This window comes from Passer montanus, unplaced genomic scaffold (assembly GCF_014805655.1).
Source record: "Passer montanus isolate IOZ18808 unplaced genomic scaffold, ASM1480565v1 scaffold168, whole genome shotgun sequence".
NCBI classification, from domain to species: domain Eukaryota; kingdom Metazoa; phylum Chordata; class Aves; order Passeriformes; family Passeridae; genus Passer; species Passer montanus.
The window spans coordinates 507,255-529,050 of record NW_024364048.1 but is presented as its reverse complement, the minus strand read 5'-3'; the positions used below and the strand labels follow the sequence as shown (position 1 = coordinate 529,050).

At 53.8% G+C, this 21,796-nt stretch overlaps 1 protein-coding gene across 2 annotated transcripts in view; it reads right to left on the bottom strand.

Moving 5' to 3' along the window:
• Window positions 1-21,796, bottom strand: part of STX8 (syntaxin 8) — a 94,375-nt gene that overhangs the window by 33,769 nt on the left and 38,810 nt on the right. For both annotated transcript variants that reach the window (XM_039703743.1, XM_039703744.1), the window contains exon 7: window positions 12,284-12,385. In XM_039703743.1, the coding sequence (XP_039559677.1) occupies window positions 12,284-12,385 (102 nt within the window). The remainder of the gene's footprint in view (window positions 1-12,283; window positions 12,386-21,796) is intronic.

Sequence of the window (21,796 nt, the reverse complement as noted above, 5' to 3'; positions counted from 1 at the left end):
ATCCTGACTTTCTGCCAGCCCACGGCACCGTGAGCAGCGCCGGGCTGTGGGAGAGGCTGCTCCAGCCAGGGCCTGCTGACACCTCGGGAGACAAAGGACCCAGAGTCCCACACAGTCTGTGCAGCATCACTCAGCCCCGTTACCCAAGGCATCACAACCCCCTTGGTGGGTCTGTACAAAGCAAAGGGTGCAGCCCCACCACACAGGAGAAGGTGAGTGTGCCGGGAGCTCTCCCTCCCACCTCTGGTATTTTTATCAGAGATGTCTTTAAAAACCCTTCCCAAAGAAAGCCTCTTATGCAAGAAGTCAGACAGCTCAGGACTCCTGACTGCAGCGTGGGCCCTTCAAAAGGAGCTCCTCCAGCAGGGATGGTTGCAGCCCTGGTGCCTGAGGGGTTGCAGGGCACACAGCCAGCCTGGCAGAGGGGCTGCTGTGCCGGGGAGCTGCAGGTGGCACAGCTCTGAAGAGGGAGGCACGAGGTGAGTGCTGCTGCTGAGAGAGTCCAGGTTACCCAGCCTGGAGAGGGCTCCAGGGAGGGCTCAGAGCTGCTCCCAGTGCCCAGAGGGGCTCCAGGAGAGCTGGGAGGGACTGGGGACAGGGCAGGGAGGGACAGCACCCGGGGAACAGCCTGAAGCTGGAGGAGAACAAACTGTCCCCTGGCACAGGGTGCCCAGAGCAGCTGGGGCTGCCCCTGGATCCCTGGCAGTGCCCAAGGCAGGGCTGGAGAGGGCTGGGAGCATGGGGGACAGTGGGAGGTGACCCTGGGACACTGGAGGTGTCCCTGCCATGGCAGGGGTGGCACTGGAAGAGCTTTAAGGTCCCCTTTCCAATCCAAACCCTTCTGTGATTCTCTGAAGACCCAAGAGCAGAAATAACACGTTCCTGCCTCTCTGGTCCCCGTTTTTCCTTGCCCAATGCTGAATGGAGGTGTGAAAAGGAACTGGGGTCCCCCGTCTGGGGGTCTCGGGCGAGCCCCAGCACAGGCAGGCCTGAGCAGAGCCCAGGCAAAGCCAGGCTCAGCTCAGGCTGGGCTCTGTGTGCCTGTGCCAACCCAAGCAGGAAGCAGACTGGAACCTGTCTGCTGTAAATGCCATAAAAATATCCCTCAGTCACATCCCATAAAAATACCTGAGTGGCCAGCACAGACACATCCCCTCCTGGGAGCTGCCCCTCAGCCTGCAGGCCCCAAATTCAACCCCCCAATACTGCCCAGCTGCCAGCCCTCCAGGGCTGTCACTGCAGGACAAGAGAGGGCCACCAGAAAGCCACCAGCACCACTCTGATCTCCCCTCACAGCAGGGTCAGCTCTGCTCTCCCTCCCGGGGAAGAGGATCCCCAGTGTTCCTCTGGCAGCCAAAGTACAGCACGGACCTGGAAGGGGAGCAAGGCTCCTGGAACCACACAGGGCTTTGGGGTGGAAGGGACCTCAAAGCCACTCCTGCCATGGCAGGGACTCCTCTGTCCCTGTGTGTGTCCCTGTCCCTGTCCCTGTCCCTGTGCTGTCCCCTCCAGCCCAGCCCTGTGCACAGGGCCCGAGCTGACCCTGTGACCATCCCTGGGGACAAAGGCTGGCAGGTTTTGCTCACTGAGCAGCAGCAGCAGCCCCAGCAGCCTTCCACGGGCTAGCTGTGCCTGCCCCTCCAACAGCCCCCTGCCCAGGGGCTGCTCTGGGATTCCCTGCCCTCAAAGGGATCCCCAGCCTCCTCCCAGCCCCTCCAGCCTCATCCCAGCCCCTCCAACCCCATCCCAGCCCCTCCAGCCCCCTCCCAGCCCCTCCAGCCCCTCTCCTCTCCCTGCCCTCCCAGACGTGTCTCTGGGACACAGAGCAGGGAACAAAGGGGCTGCCTGTGTGTCAGGAGCCCTCGCAGGGGCTGTGTTTCAGCCCACCCTTCTCCAAAGCAGGGCAGTGTCTGGAGAGCTCTTTAGGAGGTTTTGTCTCATTAACATTTCCATGAGGGATCAAAGAATATATTAAAAAAATATCTAAGTACAATTCCTGCTATGGAATGGGAATATATAAAAAACCTGCCCAGACGCCTTTCCCTGGTCCCTGGCATTATTGCTGGGTATTTCTCTCCTCAGGAGCCCAGCTTTTATACCCCAAACTCTCAGCTCCCACCAAGCACCGAGGCCCCTCTCCTGCACTCGTGCCACTGTCAGGGCTGAGCTGCCCCACATTCCTCCCAGACAGACCCCAGCCCTTCCCTGGCAGTGCCCAGGAGCAGGAATGGCTTTCCTGCAGCCCTGGCTGGATGCTGAGGGAGCCCTGAGGCACGGGGCAGGCAGGGCTTTCTGCTGGGAGGAAACAAAGCAGGGAGCCCTGCGTGCCCCAGGGAGCCTTTGCTTCCTCTGCCGGGGTGCCCCTGCCTGGGGAGCTGCCTCAGCTGGGGCTGTGTCCCCTCAGCAGGGCCCAGAGCCAGCCCCACCCCATCCCATCCCATTATCCCATCCCATCCCATCCCATCCCATCCCATCCCATCCCATCCCATCCATTATCCCATCCCACCCCATCCCATCCCATCCACCCCATCCCATCCCATCCCATTATCCCATTATCCCATTATCCCTGCCAGCCTCATTAGGGATGCCCAGCAACACCCTGGACAAAGCCACGGCAAACAAAGTGTGGGGAGAAGGGGGAAGGGGGGAGAAGGGGATTTTTTTCCCCTTTTTTTGCAAAGAAAGGAGAGCAGAGGAATTCCTCATTCACTGATCTGGAGAATGCATTAATATCCAAGTGTTGGCACAGCCTCCCGTGCTCGGGACCAACAATGGCTCCGAGTCTGGGATCTTCAAACAAACCCCCCCTGCTGTCATGGCCACCAGGACAGAGAATAACAGCAATATTAGCTGACCTTCATCTTGTTGTTCCCCCAGACCTGACTGCTAGACCTCTGTTTGCCTGTTACTAGGATTTCTTGGCTGAAAAATGTGAGCATTTCCTAGACGATAAAGAGGCAGTTTATTAGGTAAATAAACCAGGCCCTGAGCAGCCTCTGCTGCTTGATAATGAGGAGGGAACGGCCCAGGCCTCCCTGCACCACCTAAAATAACCCCAGCAGGGCTCTCTGGCTACCACCACACGCAGGTTTTCCAACAGACAGTTAATGAACAAGAGAAGGTCATTCCAGCCCAGCCAACTTGTGCTCAAAACCATTTGCTGAGAAAACTATAGGCCATAAAAATCCCTGTCTGTATCCTATAAAACTGTCCCCCTGTGGAAGCAGATAGCAGTTTAAAATAAGTGTGTTCTCTCAGGCTTCTGACAAAAGCAGGCATCGAGGGGAGACGTTCACAGAGGAGGGGTGGGACACCCTGCACATCCCTGCTTCCCTGAGCCCCAGGAGCACAGGCACAAACATCATTAATTGTCAGGCACACAACGGCCCCAGGTGAGGTGCAAGCCTGCAGCACCTCCCTCAAAGGCCGCTGCAAACTGCAGCCAAGTTTGCCAAGCTCTCCCAAAGCACCTGGCAGAGAAATGCAATAGCCAGGCGGATTCAGAAAGCAGGGCTTGCACAGTGAAGGCTCCACTGAAACAGAGCTGGTGGCACTGCTCTCCTTGCCAAAAGAGCCGTGTTCTGCTGCAGCATTTTGGAATGTTTAGGAGGTAAGTGTCACACACGAGCTGCTGGGTTCACAATCCATCTGGGGCTGTGGTACAACAGACCCTCAGGGCAGCGAGCACAGCCCCACTCCTACAGAGCCCAGGACCCACCAGAAATTCACACCAAAGCCACTGGCACAGGCTGACCATCCTGCAGCTGAAAGAAGCCCCCTCCCTGCCCAGCCCAGCTTTCTGTTCCTGCCACCAGCATCCAGCTGGGCTCACAAGCAGCTGTGACCTTGCAGGGCCACAGGAAGGTGTGGAGGTCACTGCAAACAGCAGCTCCGGGATGGCACAACAGCTTCAGTGTGACACTGCCACCCTGTGTGACACCCAGCACCCACCCTGCGTGTGACACTGAGCAAAGGGTGCAGAGCCCACCTGGACCTGGCAGGCACACAGGTGACAGGTGACAGTGACAGTGAGGGTGCAGAGCCCACCTGGACCTGGCAGGCACACAGGTGACAGGTCCCAGGTGACAGTGACAGTGAGGTTGCAGAGCCCACCTGGACCTGGCAGGCACACAGGTAGCCCAGGTGACAGTGACAGTGAGGGTATCTTCCCCAGGGCTGCACAAAATCTTGGTTTTCACCTTAAGTCAGTACATCCCCTAAAGCAACACCAGAAATGCCCCCCTGGCCCCAGTCCTGACCAATCCCCCACAAGGGCAGGGCTTTCTTACTGCTCTCCCCACGTGCCCATTTGCAAAACAAGAAATCTCTGAGATCCCAGCCCCTGCTGATTTATATCCCCGGGTTCTGGTGGGATCAGCATCCTCCACGCATCTCACCAAGCCCTGAAGAGACAACACAACCACTTGTCCCTGGCAGAGCCATTTCCCCCTGCCCACATCCTCAGAGCATTGTTGTGTCCCGCAGTGCCCGGGGCTGGGCAAGCACAGCTCCAATGCTGGCACTGCCTGCCCAGCACGGCCCTGCCCCGGGGCACCCAGGGCAGCACCCCCGGGGGAGGCTGCAGAAGGCTCAGCCAAAGACGAAGGCACAATTTCAGTCTGCAGGAATGTTTCACCCAGCTGATTTCCCCCCCAATTCAGGTTTGAACGTGGCACGAAATCCCCGAGCCTGAACACCGTTGTGTTGCAGCTCCAGATCAGGGAGAGCAATTATTTTGTCATTGAGCACATTAGGAAAGAAAAGGCAGAAGGAGGCAAGTTTGAGCCTCTTTGGTAATGTACAAATTAACACATTTCATCACTGTTTTCAGAAATATAAATTAATGATTTAATTCTGCAACACGTATCCTTGGAAACCGAGCTGTAAGCAGTCGCGCTTGGACGTTTCACACAATTCCACTTTTTCAATATTGAAATCCAATTAATTGCTTGGCCTTTTGCAGTGATGGACAGCTGGGGTGAGCAGGGTGCCCAGGGGCTTATTTCAGCCCAGATTTGTAGGATCCACTACGTGGGCTGACAACAGCTGCTCCAAATCTCCTGATAGGAATGAGCAGGCACTGGTGGAGTTCTCTCTGTTTGAACAGCTGCATATGCAAATGTAATTAAGAAGATCTTGATTGCCTTTTGCTCCCCCTCTCCCTGTCTCCTGATGGGGAGGGGTGGCATTTCACTGCTCCAGGCTTCAGCCTCTGCCTGACTGACATCTCCCAGCCCAGTCCCTGAATGCCACTCTCAGGTGTCCTTAAACCAGGAATGAAGGCAGGACTGGTGCACCCAGGCCCTCCCCTCACCCTGAGCCTTAGCTGGACATGTGTCCCAAAATCGGGGATCCCTCCAGAGCCAGAGGGGAACTGCAGCACCCACACAACTGCCACCCCCAGGATGTAAGGAAGAAACAGCTGTGAGCATCCCCAGCCTGTCCAGCCAGCCTGGGCAGGATGAGGCTCCAGAGCCAGCCAAGGCTGAGCAGAACATGAAACCAAACAGGAAAGAGGGCAGAAACCCCTGGGAGTGCACTGGGGGGAAATCAGATCACACAGAGGTGAGCAGGTCAGCTGGCCAGGTAGTGAGTTTTGTAGACGGAGGAAGTGAGACAGATCCTCCCCACGCAGGCTTCAGCAGGGATAGAGCCCCAGAGGGGAAAGCCTGGAATGAAAACTGGGGATTAGCAGAGCTGGAAGGGCAGGGAACTGGTGGAAGGGGAAGTGGCGTTGAAAGAAGGCTCAGAATGGATGGAGGTCACTGGCAGAGCTCCTCCAGGAATGGTCAGCAGGCTGAGCTTATTAAATGCTTTTATTAATGACCTTGGCACAAGAAGTAAGTGTGCTAATGAAGTCTGCTGCTGACACAAAGCTGGAAAGCAGCACCAGCACAGGAAAGCTGGGACTGGACAGGGGAAAAAGTGGGTAACTGTGAAGATGAATGGAGGAAGGCTGAAATTCCATGGGATGGGAGAGGAAGCCACGCTCTGGGGATAAACAATAGCTTTTGCTCTGAGTTGGAAAGAAAATGAACTTGAGTGGGAAATGCTCAAGAGTGAGAAAGGCCCAAGGAAACAGCTCAAAACCAAAATGACTGAGGCATCAACGTGCTGGACTTGCAGTATTTCCAGGAGCCAGGGAAGAGCTGGAGCTGCTGGACAGGCCAGGTCACAGGTTTACAGACAGCCAGAGCTGTGAGCAGCTCCAGGGATGCTGCACTTGGTTAAACACCCAAAAGGTTTAAGTAGGAAGAAGTATAAAAAAAAAAAGACTTGGCAGGAAACAGATTAATTTAGGAGATTAAAATGTAAAGACACTTGTTCAGCCCTGCAAAACAAAGCTGGGAGGGCACACTGAGTGATCTCTTGGACACACACATTTGAGGGAAAAAGTACAAAAAGAGGAAGGAACTATTCAGGACAGCAGAACAAGGGCTGCACGTGGGCATCATGAAGTATCCCTGACAGGTCCAGGCTGGAAATAAGTTTATGACCATTTCAGCCTTCCAATAGGAGTAATGGGGGGGAAAAAACAAGCTTGTTCTCAGAAATTTATCTTGAAGGGATCCTGTGACCCAGAAGGTCCCATCATTTCCTGCTCAGCACACACAGGGCTGACAGCACAGGACATGCTGTGCTTCCCACCTGGGACTCATAAAGCAAATCCAAACCACCTTTTTTTACTAAAAAATCGTTTTTGTGACTGCTTAGGGCCATCCTCTTTCATCAGCTGAATCCATTCCAACACCTCAGCACGAGCAGATATTTGGGAAGTGAATACAGCGAGTGTGAGGAGGAGGAGGAGGAGGAAGAGCAGGGCCAGGAGCTGGCTGGAGGGCACAGGGGCACTGCAGGCTGGGGACACTGCCACCAGCACAGCCCCATCTCAGGAAAAGCTCTAAATTGCCAGGCCAAGAAATGCCATGCCACCACAGGCTGCAGAGGTGACTCAGGGCAGGGCACTGTCAGCAATATCAGCGTGACCCCAAGAGTCAGACTGCAGGAAAGGCTGATTCCATGGCAGCTCAGCCAGCTCCTCCTCCCCACTGAGCAAAAAGCAAATGGATGGGGACTTGCTCATCTAAACACACAGAGGAACAAACCTGAGCAGCTGCCATCGTAATTTATAAAACAAATTAAATCCATGGCAAAAATCAGCGAAACTCAGAACAGAGAGATCACCGAACCTGGCAGGAAAAGGCCCCAGCCTGCATGAATCATTATTTTCTAGAGGAAACCTTATACAATCCAAGCTACCCTGTTTTAAAACAAACCAAACCTTCCAAAAGCTCCAGTTAAAGGGTTTAGCAAAGCCCTGGTTTCAATTCAGGTGTTTTGGCAAGATTACCAGAAGTCACCCAGCTGGCAGAGATTAACCTGGTGCAGTTTGCAGCCTGCCTTTGGCAGCCAGCCCTCCCTGGGCAGGGAGCAAAGGAGCCCAGCCCTCACCTGGGGCTGGGCGAGGACATGGATTGCATTGCCACCTTGTGGAACAGGAGCAGACGGGACGGACAGACGCTCTGTGCTCCCCGGGACACCGCTCCTGCCCCGGCACGGGACTCGCTCCTCCTGCTCCTTTATCTGAAGGATGCACAGGGAGAAGGTGATCTGCTGCCCTCAGGCTGCCTGGGAGGGGATGGACACGGGCCCATCCATCAGAAATAAAAGCTCCCTCTTTTTTTTCTCTTTTTCCTTTTTTTCCTTGTTTTTACTGTGACAAAGTCATGGTTTTCTGGGTTGCAGAGCCAGCTTTTCTCCCTGGCTGCAGGGGAACACCAGAGGGTGACTGGGGTGGGACCAGGAGCAGAACCAGCAGTGCCCAGCTCCCCTCCCCAAAATTCCTTCTTCAGCAGGACCCGAAGAGCCGTTCTGAGTCACACATGGCACAGCTGAGGTGCAGCCACCTCTGCACAGGTCACCTCTGCCAGCAGGGCTGCCAGCCGTGCCTGAGCCACCAAAATCCCCTTGGCAAATCCAGACACAAGCACCTGAGGATGCTCTGATCACAGCCAAAGCCTGGCCTAACCATGCTGCCTGCAGGGAGCTGCCTGCTCGTGGTCTTTGGGGAAATAACCAAACAAAAAATCCCACTGCAAGACTCAGGGATGGGGCAAAGTTACCCCAGAGCACCAAACCCCTGTTTCCCTCAGCATGTCTGCATTAATTACACTTCAATTTATTTGCAAATTTTTAAATGCAGTTTTAAGAGAACGTTCTAAGGGTTAAAGTTTCTAATAGAAGCATTTATTGAGAAATGGTTGGTGTTACTGTGCAGAAAGCCCTACAGGTGCCCAGACTGGGGGAGAGAGGAGAAAGCAGCCCAGGAGCAGCAGTGTGGGGCTGGGAGGTGAGGGCTGTGCAGCAGGCATTCCTGGAGCAGAGCTGCCCGGGCAGCCTGGCACCTGCCCGTGTGAGCTGTGTGAGCACCTGCTGGCAGCTCAGTGCCTCTTCCTGAGGTCTGAGACTTGTATGTCCCAGCACTCACTGGGGAGGGAGGAAACAATGCCAGGCAGCGTGTGAACATGTGCCTGCGGATGAGGGATGATTTTCAACAATCATTTCACAAATGCAGCAGGCTGGACCCCGTCCCGCAGCTCTCCTTCCGCTGCAATCCCTGGGAGTGCCCAGTGCCACCAGGGTGGGGCTGCCCGAGGCCCTGGGGGACAGGCCAGCCTTCCCTGGGCACGGCCAGGGCTGGCACTGGCAGCAGCCCTGGGCAGCCAGAGGAGTGGCACTGCAAGCAGGCTGTGAGTGGAACAGCCCCAGCACAACCTGAGGGGCTGTGCCAGGCTGTGCCAGGCTGGCAGTGCCAAGGGCACGGCCCCAAGGCACTGGGAGCAGCCCCCACAGCTGGAAACGAGGTTTGCATGAGAGGGAGATGTTGAAATATTGATTGAAGTTGGGCTTCACCAGCAATACTTTGATTTTATGATTATACTGGCTGCTAACAAAGACACACCCATTAATGCATTACATTCCTGCTTGTAAAACAGGGATTATTCCATTATTGCAGCCAGTGTGCTCTGCTTGTACCCACAGCCCGTGGCTCCAGCACAGCACTCAGCAGCACAATAAGAAGACATCACGATTTCAAAAAGGAGGGGGAAACACATTACCAGCCAGAGGCTGGAACAGAGGGGAGACTGGCTCTGAGCAAGGACAGGGGAGCAAGGAGGGGGGCTGAGCACTTCACCCTGCTCTAATCCAAAGTGAGACACCAAGCCCAAAGAGTTCCTGAGGTTCTGACCTGCTAATGACACACAGGCACTCTGACAGTTTTCCTGCTGCCTGGGCTCACCCCAGGGCTCACCAATGTACAGGGAGGGTATTTCTGACCCCAGGGCACAGCTCATCCCAGTGCCAGGGTGAGGCTGGAAGGGGATGGGAGCACTGCTGCTGAACCCTGTGTGCTCAGCACTGCTGCCCCTGGGCAGAGGAAGCAGCTGAGGCAATCTGGGGTTGACTTGTGCCCAAATTGTTATGCAAACACAGGAAGACCTAGGGAGCAGAGGGGACAGGCACCGGAGGCAGCACTTCTCACCAAAGCCAAATGTTTTTCAATGTGCAAAGGGTGAGAGAGGCCACCCCCGTGGAATCCAGGCCAGGATCCTCCCAGCCTTCCTTCTCCCATCCTCCTCCTCCTCCTCTGAGATTCCCCAGGCAGCCAGGATGGGCTTGCCCAGTTAGAGAGACAGCCTCACCATCATGCAACATGTCTGGGGCTGCACTTGCACGAGGAGCCTAAAAATGGGGAGAAATCCCTCCTGGACCCCACAGGACTGACCGCCTGCCCCCCCCCCATCGAGCTGAGCTGCCCCGGACTCGCCCCTGGGCAGAGGAAGCAGCTGAGGCAATCTGGGGTTGACTTGTGCCCAAATTGTTATGCAAACACAGGAAGACCTAGGGAGCAGAGGGGACAGGCACCAGAGGCAGCACTTCTCACCAAAGCCAAATGTTTTTCAATGTGCAAAGAGAGAGAGGTCACCCCCATGGAATCCAGGCCAGGATCCTCCCAGCCTTCCTTCTCCCATCCTCCTCCTCCTCCTCTGAGATTCCCCAGGCAGCCAGGATGGGCTTGCCCAGTTAGAGAGACAGCCTCACCATCATGCAACATGTCTGGGGCTGCACTTGCACGAGGAGCCTAAAAATGGGGAGAAATCCCTCCTGGACCCCACAGGACTGACCGCCTGCCCACCCCCCATCAAGCTGAGCTGCCCCGGACTCGTGAGGAAAACAAAGCCACAGGAATTAAGGGGAGACTCCAAAGGCACACAGGGGTGCTCAGCATCATTCAAGTGCACTTAGTTTTAAATTAAATCCATCTTGCATCAACATTCAAGATGTAAAATAAAAGAGTCAGTCATGAACTCCGCAGTCACGCCTTTAATTCCATCTGCAGTTGGGAGGGAGAACTCGGAGACAAATGACTCTGACAAGTCAACTTTAACCTCCAGAAGAAGCCACAGGTTTTCATCAACCTCCATCAACCAAGCTTTCAAAACCTTACCACGGATGGGGAACCAAATAAATCCCTGGAATTGTCAGTGCTGGAAAGATGCTTCATTGCCAGGCTAAGCTGGGGAGCTCTGCAGGCAGAGCCTCACTGCACAGAGAGAAACCTCACTGCACAGAAACCTCACTGCACAGAGAGAAACCTCACTGCACAGAAACCTCACTGCACAGAGAGAAACCTCACTGCACAGAGAGAAACCTCCCTGCAGAGAAACCTCATTGCAGAGCCCGTCAGCCCTTGCCTTTCTCTTTACTGTCAAAACCTTACCACGGATGGGGAACCAAATAAATCCCTGGAATTGTCAGTGCTGGAAAGATGCTTCATTGCCAGGCTAAGCTGGGGAGCTCTGCAGGCAGAGCCTCACTCCACAGAGAGAAACCTCACTGCACAGAAACCTCACTGCACAGAGTGAAACCTCATTGCACAGAGAGAAACCTCACTGCACAGAAACCTCATTGCACAGAGTGAAACCTCATTGCACAGAGAGAAACCTCACTGCACAGAAACCTCATTGCACAGAGAGAAACCTCACTGCACAGAGAGAAACCTCACTGCATAGAAACCTCATTGCACAGAGTGAAACCTCACTGCACAGAAACCTTACTGCACAGAGAGAAACCTCACTGCACAGAGAGAAACCTCCCACCAGCCACAGCCAGGCTGTGACCCCGTCAGCCCTTGCCTTTCTCTTTACTGAACTACACAACCCCAATTCCAACAACTTCTGACTGCAAGTCAAGATTCTGTAGAGCACTGTGAATCTTCTAGCACAGTAAAACCCAGGGAGACCAGAACCAGAACTGAAGTGCCACCACCTCCCCAGGGACTTCATCCCTCAGCCATCCCTCTCCCCACACAAAGGCATCTTCTGCCACCATCCCACGCTGCCTGTGGCTGGCTGTCCTTGGCTCTCTGCACAGGGAGGCCAGCTTAGCCTGAGCAGCTTGCACATCCCTGCAGGAGTCACCAGGAAGGATTTCATGCCTGGCAGGCTCTGAGTGCTGCTGGGCTAGGAGCTCATTCCTGCAGGACACCTCCTGTGGCCCTGCTCCCTGCTGCGCCAGCTTTGTGAGAGCTGGTAGCAAGTTTGTGTAAAGCTAATTAACATGCACCGCTCTAATTTCAAACCATTTCTTACAATCAGGACATTGTGCAACGCTGCAGTCAAATGGCTCAAGGGAATTAACTGCAGCAGCCCTTCAGCACAGCCAGGCAGAGCTGCTGGAGATGTTTGGAGTGCTGGGGTTTGTGCCTGTGAAAGAAGCTCTCCTCGGGGGGGAGCATTGCACAGCAATTAGCAACAGTTAATAACTGCACATCATCAGTGAAGAACTGCCCTGGTGATGCCTTAAGTTTCAGCTTTTCTATTTTTCAGGTTCTGTGCTGCTTTAGTGAGCAGGTCTGAGCTTCACAGTACGGGATGGTGAGCTGTGCACAGAGCAGGGAGACAGAACAATTCCTGCTCCTGCTGGGGACCAAGGACAATCCATACAAGTTTCAGGCCCAAGAGCACAAACAGCGTGGGCTGGAGAGGGAAAACAAGCATGGCCCAAAGCTGGGATTGGACACTGAACTGCAATCTGCACATGGAGCAGAGCTGAGCCCAGGGAGCGCTCGTGCATTTTGGGAGCACTTTGGTTCATCCTGTGCTGCCCAGGTGGATCCACGGAGGAGATCCTTTTAGCAGCCCCCTGCAGCTCTGCAGCTCTGCCCAGCGTGGCCCAGCCCCAGGGCAGCCCGGGGGGGAGGCTGTGCTGCGTTCCCTACCGCACGACGTCGATTTCCTCTCCACCACCTTGACGTGGCGGGTCTGGCTGCGCAGCCGGCCGTCCGTGCTCTCCACCAGGCTCGTCAGGTCATCGATGATCTCTGCAGAGAGAGGAACAGCAACACTCAGTCTGAGCCCACAGCACCCCGCTCAGCCACCCTCCTGCTCAGAGCCCCCCAGGGGAAGGAGCTGCATCCCCCAGCGGGACACAGCGGTGCTCACACCACTGGAAGGTCCAAATCCTGGGGGACAGCACAGCAGAGACTCCAGATTCAGTGCAGTGCTCCACTGCAAGAGCCTGAAGTGGAGGAAAAAATACAGCCTGGAACAGCAGCATCAGTCTAGGAGGTCAGGGAGGACAGGATGGTGGCAGCCACAGAGCTGAGAACTCCCTCACCGAGCCAAAGTGAGAGAATGAGTGCCTGTGCCATAGGAAATCTGGAATTTCAGTCCCTGGAACAGCATCTCAACACTTGGTCACGACACCCTCACCAAACCACATCCACCATCTTCATAAAGGCTTCTGGGAGCACTCAGTGCAGTCCTGACCACGCAGCCACTGAGGCCACAACTCCGGCCTCGGCTCCCTCCTGGAGCTGTGGGTCTGGCAGCTCTCCCCGCAGCCCAGAAGGTCCTCTGGGAAAAGAAAAGCGGGCAAAGCTTCCCCTCCATCAAATTTTAAGAGAGGAGAAAGGAACACTTGAAGCCAAGCCACCCTCAACCTCCTGTAACTGATGGCTTTAATTTTGTCATGGAAAGCAGAGCTGGTACAAGGCTTACACTGAGAGTGGTTGATGGCATGGCTCAAAATGAAAAGCCACAATCAGGCACTGAATTTCCCTCTCGCTGCCTGTTCCGCTCTGATTTCCCTGGAACACAGAGCCAGAGCTCCTGCTGCCTGCACACACCAGGTAGGAGAGGTTCACTGTGCACGGCAGATCAGGAGAGGACAGCAGCCAAGAGAGAGCTGCTGCTCAGCCTCTCGCCCTGGTTCCACCCTCCCCACTGCTGATCCTGGTCTCTGCAAGCCCTGTCTGCCTTTGAGCCAGGCCTGGGGACAGTGGCCGTGCCCTGGGCTCCTCTGTGCCCCAGCAGCTCCTGGCACTGCAGCTCTGCCCTGAGGGAGCCCTGCCAGGAGCAACAAAAGCAGAAGTCAGAGCAGACACAAAGTGACATCCTGCCCAGAAGTATGGATCACAGCCCTGAATGGTGATGGCAGAGGGCTAAAGAACACTGGAAGGACACAATCATCTGCAGGACAGGGCCCTTATCACTGAGCCTTTATTGGTCTGACTGTATTCCTTCAACCAGGAGATTTCCCAGCTGTCTCTACAAGGAAAAGGGATGACAGTGAAGAGAGAGGGCATTCCTTGTGCTTCCCAAACTTCCCTGTGACACAAGGAGCTGTCCTTACAAGAGTCGTGCCAGTGCGTGACATTAGTCCTTGCAGCTTCCCTGCTGTCATCCCTGTGGCACCAGGAATTGCCTGGCAATGGTTTTCTGCACCATTCACCTTCCCAGAGCAGATCACACAAAGGGACCCCCAGGATCACCCAGTGCAGCCCCTGCCCCTGCCCAGACCCCCAACAATCCCACCCTGTCCAAAGGCTCCTGGAGCTCTGGCAGCCTCGGGGCTGTGCCCATTCCCTGGGCAGCCTGGGCAGTGCCAGCACCTCTGGGGAAGAACCCTTCCCTAAAATCCAACCTAAAGCTCTCCTGACACAGCTCCAGCTGTTCCCTCAGGCCCCAGATGTTTATTATGAAGGGTGTTTATGTTCTCAAGTCTTATCAAGGAACAAGCACAGTATCAAACACAGATAAAAGCAGTCTGATTGTACACAGAGATAACAAAACCCACATAAAATTATCAGAGTTCTGCAGCACATAGGAAGTGTCCCAGGCACATGGAGCACGGAGGTTTTGCTCTCCCGGAGAGCTGAGACATTTAAGCACCATCCTGCAGTGCATGTTTCCATCTGCTCCACTAACACTCTGTCATCTCCTGTGAACCCCTATGGAAAATGATATCAGCATCTAAAAACCCCTGGACTTTGAAGACACACAGCTTTCCTCAAGCATGAACTCCTGATGCCTGTCCTGCAGCCCAAACCACCCCTGAATCCCCAGGAAGGGAGGGCAGAGGGAAAAGCTCCACCCTCCCCTGGGTTTTACCCTCTGCATTGACCCATGCACCCCCCAACCTGCTCTGTGCCAGACACAAACCCTCCTGATTTCTGAACTTATTGTTCATCAATACTGCTGCACTCAGTGTTGTCCATCCTACACCAACACACATTCTCCCAGGGGATGGGAGGCATTTGTTTGAGCTGCAAGGTTTGCTCAGTTTGCAGCTCAGATATTCACTCTCCTCCCCCTTCCACCCAACTTTCCCAGGTCTGACATCTGCAAAGCCAACAATATTTTGGGGAAACTTTATCTGTCCTGCGTGATTCAGCACACAGGAAGAGCAGGACAATGCTGCCTGCAAGGGCAGGACTGCTCATGTTTGCCTCTCCACCAAAAAAAGTGCTGCAAGTTCCCATCGTTGTCAAGGACAAAGTGATAAGCATGCTTGGGAAATTGGAGACTTTCCTCTGCCAGCACTGACCAGACCCTCCTTGAAAAACATCCTGGTGAACAAGCTGTAGCTAAACGAGAACAAATGTGAGCAGGGAAATTTTCTGTCATCATTTCAAAGCCCAAGGCACTGCAGTTGGGATTCTGTGTAGAGCCTCTCCTTTCCCATCCCCCTGCCAGGACTCACTGCTGAAGCCAAGGGCTGCCCTGGACATCCTGCAAGAAGCATTTCTCCATATACATATATATATATATATATATGTATATATAAACAAACATGTTTTGTGACACAGTCAGGCTCCAGGGGAGCAGGGCACTTCACCCAACACACAGCCCACAGCCCAACGAGCACCCAGCCCTTTGATGTCTCAGCTGGGACCTGGGGAATTCTGGAGGGCTCACAGCAGGACCTGGAGATCTGAGCAGCTGGAATGGGGAGGAAGCACAAGGAAGTTCTGACCCCACTCCCAGCTGAACCAGAAGTCCAGCCCAGAAGATTCCCTAGAAGAGGAACATCCATCCATCCATCCATCCATCATCCATCATCCATCCATCATCCATCGTCCATCCATCCATCCATCCAGCCACCAGGCAGGCAGGAGGTTCTGGGGCTGACCAGGAGCTGAGGCAGCCCAGCATTCCCCACGGGAAGTCCCTGCAGGAAGGCAGAGGCACTTCCAGGTCTCCTCACCTCCCTCTGCCAGGCTGGTTTTTTCTTTTTTAAATCCCTCTCCTTAACTCAAGGAATTCCTTGGGAAGGATGACCGTCTCTTGCCATGAAGTGGAACAGGTTTTAGAGTTCTGCATACGTGACTTCACACTAATTCATTGGGGGTTTTTTTTCCACTTGTTTTCTTCAAAATGCATAAAAAGCCACGTTTGGTTTTGGCAACTCCGTCTTTGACCTGCACCCGTTCTGTCTGTGGAGTGAGAAACCCAAAAGCCAAGCAGAGGTGGCCACTGGAAGAGAGAAAGAGAGCTGGGGTTTGATCAGCTCAGCAGAGCGCTGCTGCTGACCAAACGTTTCCTTAGCATTGTTGGGATTTTCCCTGGATTGGAGTGTATGGATCACTCAATAGCATTTATCAATGAGTAATGCACCTCCATGGCCTGCCCCACTGAGTCATGGGACACTCCAGTCAGCCTTAAGAAAACACAGAGAGCTAAAATCCCCACACAACCCCAATTACAGTGAGGCTGGAGGCTTCCCCTCCCTCCCTCAGGTCTCTGGTGCCTCAGAGAAGAGCTGGATACCAAAGAAATGAATCATACAGGGAATGCCAACCCCTATATGTCCAAACCCCGTAATTGCACGCTAACAAGAAAGCAAAGCATTGTTCCAAGTGCCAGGGCTGTGAAATGAAGATTGCAGCTAATGTAAGTACATCAGAAACCTGAAGAACCCAGCAGCATGTGCCAGCTCTAACGTCAGGGCAGAGTGAAAAGAGAAAAAATGCAGTAAAAACCACAAAGCAGGAATCCTAATTTGTCTCCCTGGCTGCAGCTGTGGCAGGTTTCTGCAGCCCCTGGGCCAAAGGCAACACAGGAGTGCCCTCCTGGGCTTCTCCTCCTTCAGCTCGGCCCAAACCCCAGCAGTGCCCAGGGCTCCACAGGGCTGGGACACCAGCCCTCCTGCTCTGATGGGCTCTGCACGCCGAGCAAACACCAAATTCCTCCCCACACCATCCCAACTCAACTGAGGACATTTAATCTCTTATTGGCAGAGCTTCCTGTAAGCACTAAAAACTCCAAAAGGACAAACTTCTCCAAGGGGTCAAACCAACCTGCTCCTCCATGTTCCAGCTGTCTCACTCTTTATTCTGTTAATTAACAGGGATCCTGATGGCCCCTGGAGGGTCCAGAAGCTCTGTCTGGGCTCCTGCTGGGAAGGTGTCAGGATGTGAACTGGAGGCAGCTTTTTGTAATTCCTACAGGAATATTTCTGTTAGGAAGTTTGTAATTCCTACAGGAATTTCTGTCATTCCTACAGGAATATTTCTGTTAGGAATTTTTCATTCCTACAGGAATATTTCTGTAATTCCCATAGGAATTTCTGTCGTTCCTACAAGAATATTTCTGTTACAATTTCTGTTAGGAATTTTGTAATTCCTATAGGAATATTTCTGTAATTCCCACAGGAATTCTGTCATTCCTACAGGAATATCCCTGTTACAAAGGAGAGCAGTGCCAGAGCTGCAGGGAGGAGCTCACCCCAGTGCCTCCCCTGCAGCTCCTCGGGCTCCAGGTGGCACAAGGACATGTCCCCCCCTGCCCTGCTGGACAGGGGCTCCAGGCCACGCCAGCCTCTGCCCGAGGGGTTCCTCCAGAGGAACAGCAGCTCTGCATGCCCAGGACTGCTCCTGGAGCCTTGCAGCAGGGACAGAGGCACAGGCTGGGAAGGAGGAGCTGCTCCAGAGCCGTGCCCTGGCAGTGAGGAGCAGCCCCAGCACCCAGCTCAGGAGCAGGAGCAGCCCACGCCTCCCCCGGCCAAACCCTCGGGGCTAACACCTGCCCAAACGAGAGGAACCTGCTTGTTCTGCCACAGAGAACCTGGCCACCTGCTCCAAGGACACGTCCAGGCCCACTGCTCCCACCCCACACCGCATCCGTCCATCCTAAAATACCTGACTGGACCTGGGTCAAACTGTGACACCCCCAGGCAACACAGGGCACTTCATGCTCCCAAAAGCAGGTCCAGGAGCAGCAGATGGTGCCTGGGGAATGCTGGAGGTGACACAGAACCCTTCATCCTCCCAAAAGCAGGTCCAGGAGCAGCAGATGGTGCCTGGGGAATGCTGGAGGTGACCCAGGACCATCCAAGGGCTCATCCCCAGCTACAGAGCAACACTGGCAAAACAAACACTGCTATCAGTCCCAGCTCACGCAGTTATTAGTTAAGAGCTGTTATTTTAAAAGCACACACTGAGAAGTTTTCCCTTCTCCAGCTGCTTATTTTGTTTGATTCGAACAAAACCCATGGACATTAATTTTAGCTGTACTTAATTGAATAATTTCTCCGGGGAACGGCTCAGGGACAGTTTTAAGGCAGGCTGCTTCCAAGAGCCATTACTAATTGGCATCTAGCACAGCCCCAGTGTGCCAACCAAAACAGTGCTTTTGAATGTTACTGGAACTGCTCTCAGCCCAGATGTGTTGAGGACTCGCAGTGATACAAGGCAGGCAAGAGCTCTATTCACATGATAGGGCACTCAGCTTTCTCTGCCAGTTATCTGGGAGGAGATAAAAGTCTCCTCCCCTGGAAGTATTTGAGTGTGAAGCCATTTGTTCCTCCCAAGCAGTGACCCTTCCCTTCACCCACCGTGCTTAAGGCACAGCAGTGCAGTCACCTGAGATCAAACAGAGCTCCAGAACAAAAATGTTCTTGTGGGAATTACAGGATTTGCCTCCAGCTCACAGCAGGGGCTGAAGTCCCCAGTGCCACACACCAGGGCGCTGCTCTGGGCTCTCCAAGCCCACAGCACTCACTGGGCTCTCCGCACTTCTAATTAACATTTCTTCCTATTCAAATCCCAAATCCAAGTGCCCCAGCAACACAAACAGAGATTTTGGGGCCGGGCAACCCAAACTTGCAGCAAAACCTTCACGTTATAGGGACGACGTCACCAAATTATTTTCCTACAGACGTGGCTCTGGGAAAAAGCAAGGAAATCCTGCTAACAGATAAAATAGCCATAAAATCTGCATGTCTAGGAGAGCCTGGAGCACCGGGAGGCTGGAAGGCCACTTCCATGCTCCAACAAATCCCTGCCAAGCCAAACACTTCTCCTGCTGCAATGTGTTTGTGCTCTGCAAACTTACAGCAGAAAATGAAAGGACAGAAGCTGGTTCAGACCCCAGATTTGTTTGTTTTGCCTTTATCCAAAATCTAAGCAGGGTTTTTTTAAATACTGCCTTCAGAAATTGTTGGTAGCACTCACCCCCTGCTTTCTTCTAGCAAGTCTCATTTTTCCCGAGTTTTTACCATTGCAACCCTTTTCCATAGATATCAACAGCTTTCATTACAAACACACATCAGCTGCCACAATTTCCTAAGGTGGTTTAGCAAATCCCCATAAAACACTGTTTTGGCTGCTGAACACCTCGAGCTGAGGTTTCCAGTCCATTTCACAAAGAAAGAAACCAACAAAACCCCACAAAAATACTGAAATACCTACAACCAAAACACCAGGTCTCTTCCAGCCTCATTATCCTGTGATTCTGTGGTTTCAATGCAGATTAAAGGAGATTGGGCAAAAATGACCAGCAGTGCTCGGGCAGAGCTGGAGCCCAAGGTGAGAGCAGCCTGGGCAGCAGAGCAGGGCTGGGCCAGCCCTGCTGGCTCCAGGGCTCAGAGTGAAGGGTGCCCCTGCCTGCCAGCTTCACCCTGCAGGCAGGCAGTGCCCCTGCCCTGGCACACACCCCAGGAGCAGCAGCCAGCACACCCGGAGGGATCCAGCCCAGGACAGAGCTCATGCCCTTCCACCCTCACCCTCTAAAGGAAGATGAGGCTTGGTGTTTCTTTTCCTTTTCCCTCTATTTGAAGTGAAAATGCACTTTAGAAATGCAAGGAGCACCTTCCCCCAGCCTGACCCTACACTGTGTCTGCAGGAGTGACTCAAGCACAGTGAGCTCCCCACCAATACCCTCTGCAGAGCCACAACATCAGGCAGGAGCAGATGCAAAATTCAGGGTAAAACATCCCGGGTCTATCCTGGCTCTTGATGAGGGGAAGGCTGCCATCAGCCTCAGGATCCACACAGCTTGTGCAGGCTGGGAGCCCACACCACCTTCTGGAGGAGCTCAGTGTTCAGAGGCAGGGCAGATGCCACCCTGCAGCCCCTTCCCAAGGAATGGCACATCAGTGGCAAGCACAGCAGAAGAGGCCACGAGGCCAGCAGGAGAGATCTCCCCCACCAGCCCACCCCCTGCACCGAGAGCTCCAGGACAGCTCCCCAAAACCAGAGTCAAAAGGAGCAAGCACCTCTGCCAAGGGCAGAAAGCTGACTGCCACAGGTCCTGCAGCTCTGCACACAGAGGGCAAACCTCTCCTGGAACAGCCCAGCCTCCCCTGGGCACCGGGGCACTGGTGTGGCTCTGTCAGGAGATGTGGAGCAGGGCAGAAGGCAGAGGCAGGGGGAGGTCAGCTGCAGAACATGAGTGCCACTGCAACAAACCCTGCCTTGGGAGGGAGCCAGCCGAGCAGCAGAGGCTCAGCACAGAGCATCCTGCTGGGACAGCTGCAGGGCATTATCCCCTTGGAGCACGGGCAGGAGCAAAGCCACTTCAGAGCTGGGCTATCAATCACGGCAGGAACCAGAAAACTTGCAAGTGCTTCATGGCTGCACTATTGAAAGCAGCTGATAAAGCTAAGGTCAGCCCAGGCATCTGGGACTAATCTCCAGCTGACATCCCTCATCAAGCTCTACTGGAATCAGTGACAAATTGAGGAAATTAGCAGGAGGAATACATCACCTAACAGCATGCTCAAGGCTGGGCACGTAGCAGGAGCTGGATGCCCTGCAGGGATGGCACTCCTTGGTGCCATCAGTGCCCTGCCTGCCCAGCCACCTGCCCGGGAGACTGGCAGGCCAAAGGCAGAGAGACACCTCCAGAGCTCAAAAATACGGCTCAAAAGTATTCCATTCCAGTCTGCAGGCATGGAAAAAGCTCTGATTACTCAGAGAAGTGGTTAAAACAACAGAAAGGGGGCAAGAAGAACTTGCACAGATAAGACGACCTCAAGTCCACGCATCCCCCCAGCCTCAGCTAATGATTTTCTTTCTTCCCACTTCCTTCCACCAAGAGCTCTGCCAACTTTCCACATGCCCTCCCAAGGATTTTCTGCAGATGTGGCTGAGTGCTCGGTGTTTGGGGTGGCTGTGTGCCCGTGGACTCTGCAGAGCAGGGGAGGCACAGGGGGAGCCCTGCCCCAGCTGCTCGGGGATGGTCCCTTCCTGCAGGGCAAGGAGAACGAGGGATGCAGTGCTCAGGGGGATTTACCCAGAGGGGAAGGAGAACGAGGGATGCAGTGCTCAGGGGGATTTAACCCCCTGGAAGGACCCAAGGGATTCACTGCTGAGGTTGGATTTACCAAGAGGGAAAGGAACCCCAAGGATTTCACTGCTGAGGATGAATTTACCCCGCTGGAAGGAACCCCAAGGGATTCAGTGCTCAGGGTGAATTTACCCAGAGGAGAAGGATCCCAAGGGATTTAGTGCTGAGGGTGAATTTATCCAGAGAGGAAGGAGAACAAGGGATGCAGTGCTCAGGATGAATTTACCCCCCTGGAAGGACCCAAGGGATTCAGTGCTGAGGTTGGATTTACCCAGAGGGGAAGGAACCCCAAGGACTTCCCTGCTGAGGGTGATTTACCCAGCCTAGGGCTGGGGACACTGTGTGTGACAAAGGCCAGGGCAGGAAGGAAGCCTCCCCTGGTGAAGCTGCACAAACAGAGTTTATCAGAGGGCAGAGATTGCTGGGGCTCCCTGTGTGTGCAGGGCTGTCCCCGTGGCTCCCAGAGCCTGGGAACAGCTGAGCACAGGACCTGGCTGCAGCAGCCGCAGCTCAACGCCAAACAACGCCTTGTTAGACTAAGTGCATTGTTTCCAATGAGAAATTAAATTTAAAATGTGAATATATATGTATATATATATGCAAAAAATTAACTCCTCGTTCTATGTGTGTAATCTCAAAGCTGTTTTTTCTGATTACTCAGTTTAAAACATCCCACTTCAAAAAATCATACACTGATACTACAAAAGGCACTTTTAGCCCAGGGTTTTTATTTTTTTGCTGATTTTTACCTAGGAAAAACATAAGCCATTTTTGTCATTTGTTAAACCTGCTTTTTTAGCATACCTGCACTCATCTGTGGTTCCACGAGCTGGACTAAAGGCAGAGACCTTTCTGAACAGAACAAACACCAAATATCTGAG